At 38.4% G+C, this 5,823-nt stretch overlaps 1 protein-coding gene across 1 annotated transcript in view; it reads left to right on the top strand.

Moving 5' to 3' along the window:
- Nucleotides 1-579, top strand: part of LOC106300041 (high-affinity nitrate transporter 3.1-like) — a 10,851-nt gene extending 10,272 nt beyond the window's left edge. The window contains exon 3 of the mRNA XM_013736093.1: nt 315-579. Within this exon, the coding sequence (XP_013591547.1) occupies nt 315-529 (215 nt within the window). The 3' untranslated portion in view covers nt 530-579. The remainder of the gene's footprint in view (nt 1-314) is intronic.
- Nucleotides 580-5,823: the final 5,244 nt, after the last annotated feature.

Below are 5,823 nucleotides of genomic sequence, written 5' to 3'. Positions count from 1 at the left end.
GTATATTCCTATCGATCGATGTATATATGTCCAAAAATGCATCGATCGATGAACGTCCGAGGAAATATCCCGACGAAGTTCTCCCTCGGTATATTCCGAGGACATTTCTGACAAACTAGTGATCCTCGGAATTTCTTCGGAAGTTTGTTTCCTCGGAATTCCGTCGGAAAATTCCGAGGGATGTCCGAGGAAAGAAGAAATTCCGAGGAATTATTTTCGACGACTTGTTTCGTCGATATGTCGTCGGAATAACGATATTCCGACGAAATTCCAACGATTTTTTCCCTCAGAATCCTTGCTGTTTTCTTGTAGTGATACCTACGCAGTTGATGCCAAAGACTATGAAGTTGCCTTTGGACAAAGCACGAACGAGGCCAAGACAACTAATCTTTTCAGCGTTCAGGCTATCAGTGGTCGCCACAAGAGCCTCGATATTGCCTCCGTCTGCTTCAGCGTCTTCTCCGTCCTAGCTCTGCTCGTCTTCTTCGTCAACGGGAAGAGGAAGGCCAAGTTAGAGCAAAGCAAATGAGTCGTTTACTTCGCGACCGCGTAATTGCGACGTTTTGCAAAAAAGCGTTGCCTTTGAAATTTTTTATCAGTTGTTTTTGTTTTGTTCTTACTTATCTCTTTTGAACGTTTTTCTTACATACTTGTAAGCCAATCATAATGAGCCAAAACCTAATCCTATGGTGGTGATGTGTTGGTGTGCTTTCTATATTTTTTTTATATATATATTCATATACACTTTCGTCACAAAGATTGATATTTTTTTCTTTATGGTAGAAGAAAAAATGAGTAAAATCAGTCGTCCTCCTCATTATAATCCTCCTAAAATCAATAGCATTTCGCCGGAATACATCATGTCTTTGACTTCTTGACCGACAGGGGAACGGCAGCAAATACCAAAATGTTACACCAAAAAAAACAAAAAATGTAATGTATAAATTTTTCATTTGTTACTCTTGGAGAAAACTTGTAACGATAGCTAAAGAAGAATTAATATCTAAAGATATATATATGATTTTTTTTTTTTAATTTATAAGAAAATTTCAAAATATAAATATCTATATATTTTTCAGATACAACACTCGACCTGTCAGAGATTTGAGACAGATTTCAAGGACCAGATTGCAATGATACAAAAGCCACAAGCTTGACCTAACTTCTCAACTGAGCTGGAAGTTAATCAAACTCTCCGGTTGTGTTTTTCAGACTTGAAGATCAGTTACCTTCCAAGGACACAAAATGCGATTGCTGATTCATTAGCTAGGAATGCACGTTCTTTTCATAGACTTTTATGTTATGTTGGTTGTTCTATTCCGGTCTGGTTACCCAGACCACCTCAAGTTTGAGTAATAGAATAGCTTTTTGCTGCTAAAATATATATATATATATATATATTTGAAAAATGTACATAGAGTCTTTTTTTTTTACCTACTGTTAAAAGTTATTTTGTACCAATTCATTAGTACATCAATTAACACGTTTATATGAAATATATGCAAAATAATAAACTTATGAAAAATCCAACAGAATATCCTACAGACTAGCAAGTTCCTAAAACATAGGGTATGACTAGTTTTCCCGTTACCATCCGCAAATGCAGCTTTTGCGGTTGGGATCAGTTGTTGGTGTTTTGCAACAATCACTCAACCCGCTCTAAATCGCTTCAAACAGCTCTAAACCTCATAAATTTTTAAGCTGGTTTCAATTAGCGTTTGCGGTTGCGGGAAGATAATTTTTTTTTCTTTTTTTTTTAAACAATATAAATACAAATAAAATATTCAATAAAAATTTTAAATTGGAATTATAAAAATACTAAAATATATCTATTATATTTTATTAATATTATAAAATTTCAAAATAAAAATACTTTCTATAATTTTTAAAAATTTAAAACTATAAATTTCTAAAAATAATTTTTATATTTATTATAATATTATGATTTTTGATATTTTTATAATTATATAAAATGTAAATATTGTTAATTTATTATTTAACCGCTGCTGCATTTGGTAGTTAACCAGTCATAAGTATCTACAAACGCACCAATTTCTAATGTAAGAACCAGTCGTACAAATCTCTTAAAACCGCTAGAAACCGCAACCACCCGCATCCGCAAACTCCGGCAACTACAAACGCAAACGCTGTGTTTGAACCAGTCAAAACCACAGTCATTTGTGTAATATGTTGGTCGTTGACCAGCAGATTATTAATTATAGTGTGCACTAAAAATCATTAAACTAACTACACATTTTGGTTTACAAAAGACCGAATAAGTGTTTTCTGGTTTTGCATTGACTAAACTTTGTTCATTATGTAATTCAATGGTTTGTCAAATTCATTCTACAAGATTTAACTGGAGGTCTTACTACATATGTATAACTGTTTTACCCTAATTAACATATTAACATAAGATTTTGATTAACATAAGAGTTGACAATATTGTGTTTCTCATGCTTTTTATAGAACCGCTTTCTAATGAGCAAGAACTATTATTTATATAAAATGAAAAAAAACTAATGACTAATAAGTTTTGATAATTTTATAAAATCTAAACTAAAACACATTTTCAGTATATAGATTAAGAGATCATAGATTTAATTCAAATCAGTAGTTAAAGATCAATTCGATCATTTTATAGTGTGTTACTAATTCATATTTAACACCGTAGTTGTTATTCGGAGAAAATTTCAATGTGTTTAAACTTTAAAGTCTAAGAAAAATGAAAAAAAAAAACCTTCTTTCTCTTCTGGACAGTCTTTCGGAACTTTCCGGCAGTTTATCGGTCTTCGAAAAATATCTATACTTCTAAAGCACCTCACTTCTTTCACTCTCTCTCTCTCTCTAAGCCACGTTTTGGAGTGTCCTTGGTGTGTCTGAATGAGTAAAAATGAACCAGGGTAGCTGGGTATATATAGAAGTTGCCGGCCAATAAGAATGAGCCACCCGATCGCCTGTGTGTCGTCCTGCATGCTTCCGGTCGCATGCGTGCCGACACATGGGCGTCCACATTCCCTGTTGCATGCTCTATAGCCATGCCAGAAGACACCTCCACGTCCACTTGCCCTTCAGCATGTCTGGTGTTCATGCATCGCGATACACGGGCCTCTGCATGTCGGTTCGCATGCGCAGATCGCAGGTATTGCGACACCTCGTGCTTCTATGTGTCAAGCTGCATGGAACTGCTTCATGCACGTCTACAACTCCTTCTTGTGTTGACACTCAGCAGGTTAAATGGTTGACACCACGTCCTGATCCTTTAGATCAAGCCACCTCGAGCTTCTCGGTCGATTTGCGCGATTTCGGCCCTTCTGGTGAATTTTCGTTCCGCGATCAATCCTGAATATTTTTCCGTTCCCCATCTGATGAGCTGAATATTTTTAATAGACTCCAGACTAACCTTAACCTTGAGGATAAAAATTTTCCGAGCCTTCAGCTTCCCCGAGAAATTTCATAAAACCAAGATTAAGGTTTTTTGTTTTTTTTTTGTTTTTGTTAAGACTGGGTATTACATCCTCCTCCCCTTATTAGAATTCATCCCCGAATTCTCTAAGGATCCATTGATCCCCCTTCTTCCATTACTACATCTTCGTGGAAGAACTCTGGATGCAACGCTTTGAATCTTGATTCATCATTCTAGGTCACAACTACACGGTTCCGCTTACCCCTGAAAATTTGGACTTGAGGAATTTCTCGATTCTTCAATCTTCGTATCTGACGTTCACGTATTCGAATTGGCCCCTCTGGATAAGTGAGGTTTGTTTGCAGGTTTTCAATTTGCTCTGTCTCAATAGCGTTGGGATCATGAACATGTTTCCGCAGCATTGATACGTGAAATACCAGATGTATTTGCATCTCTCCTGGTAGGTTTAGACGATAAGCTACCTCTCCGATTTGTTCTTCAATCTGATAAGGACCAATGAATCTAACAGCTAGTTTCCCGACCTTCCCGAATCTTTCCTTTCCTTTTTGAGCTGACACTTTCAGATAAACCCAATCACCAATACTGAACACCACTTCTCGCCTTGATTGATCGGCGTACATCTTTTGTCTATCCTGTGCTTTCTTCATATTGGTTTGAATGATCTCTAACTTTTTCATCGTCTCTTCCATAATTCTGGGTCCAAACTCTCTTATTTCTCCAACTTCGGTCCAGCATAAAGGTGTTTTGCATGGCATCCCATAAAGCGCCTCATATGGTGGCATACCTATGCTAGAATGAAAGCTGTTGTTGTAGGAGAATTCGACTAATGGTAAATGCTTTTCCCAGCTTCCCGCCCAATCCAATATACACATCTGCATCATATCCTCTATGGTGCGAATGGTTCTTTCGGTTTGGCCGTCCGTCTCGGGATGATACGCGGTGCTTATGAATAACTTAGATCCCACTGCTTCTTGTAACGCCTTCCCAAAATTTGAGGTGAATCTAGGATCTCGATCGGAGACTATATCTGTTGGCACACCATGCAACCTCACAATTTGGTCCACATACATCTCTGTCAATACTTCTACCTTATTGGTTTCCTTCATAGGTAACAAGTGCGACACCTTCGTCAGTCTGTCAACAATCACCCATATTACGTTATTTGATCTACCTCGAGCCGAGGGGTAACCCAGTGATGAAATCCATGGATATGGAATACCATTTCCACTGAGGTACTAGTAAGCTTTGTAATAACCCTCCTGGAATCTGATGCTCCACTTTGACTTGTTGACAAGTTTGACATTGAGCCACCCATCGCGCCACTGATTTCTTCATTCCTGGCCAATGATAATACCTTCGGATATATCGATACATTTTCGTACTCCCGGGGTGGATACTGAGTAACGAATGATGCGCCGACTTAAAAATCTCATCTCGTAGCCCTTCTCCTTGTGGTACTGAAATTCTCCCAGCCGCCACATGTTAGCCACTTGCGTTTGGAGCTTCTTGACTTTTAACTTCTGCAATAATTCTCTTTAACTTTTCATCACGTTGTTGCTCCTGTCTGATCAGTGCGAGTAAACCAACCTGGTTTACTGCATGCATGCCTAATGGCTCACTTGGCTCTCCTTCAATTACCCATAAAGTCATCAACTTAAGTTCATTCGATAACGCTTCCACTTCCTTTCCAACGTTGGACACCAACTTTCTACGACTTAGTGCATCTGCGACTACATTAGCTTTGCCTGGATGATATTGAATCTTCAGGTCGTAATCCGCCACAAACTCCATCCATCGCCTTTGTCGGAGGTTCAGATCAGGCTGCGTGAACAAATACTTGACACTGTTATGATCTGTGAATACTTCCACGACTTCTCCATATAAGTAGGATCTCCAAATCCTTAACGCAAACACCACTGCCGCTATTTCTAAGTCGTGTGTTGGATAGTTCTCTTCATGCTTCCTGAGTTGCCTTGATGCATAAGCAATTACTTTGCCTTCCTGCATCAACACACAACCCAACCCAACCCTAGAAGCATCTGCGTACACAGTGTAAGGTTTACCTTGTTCAGGTAATGCCAATACCAGTGTTGTGGTCAAAGCTTTCTTCAGTCTGTGAAATGCTTCCTCCGTTTCTTTTCCCCAGATGAACGAAACTCCTTTTCCAATCAACTTTGTCATGGGCTTAGCGATCGAAGAAAAGTTCTTGACTAACTTTCGATAATACCCGGCTAACCCGAGGAAACTTCTTACCTCGGTTACCGTTGATGGTTTTTGCCATTCCTCAATGGCTTTCACCTTTTTCGAATCTAAGGAAACTCCTTCCCCAGACACTCGGTAGCCCAAGAACCCGATTTTTCTTTTCCAGAAAGAACACTTGCTGAACTTGGCATACA

The sequence above is a fragment of the Brassica oleracea genome, chromosome C1, assembly GCF_000695525.1.
Source record: "Brassica oleracea var. oleracea cultivar TO1000 chromosome C1, BOL, whole genome shotgun sequence".
Lineage (NCBI taxonomy): Eukaryota > Viridiplantae > Streptophyta > Magnoliopsida > Brassicales > Brassicaceae > Brassica > Brassica oleracea.
Note: the sequence above shows the minus strand (reverse complement) of the source record. Positions and strands in the feature narration are given on the sequence as shown.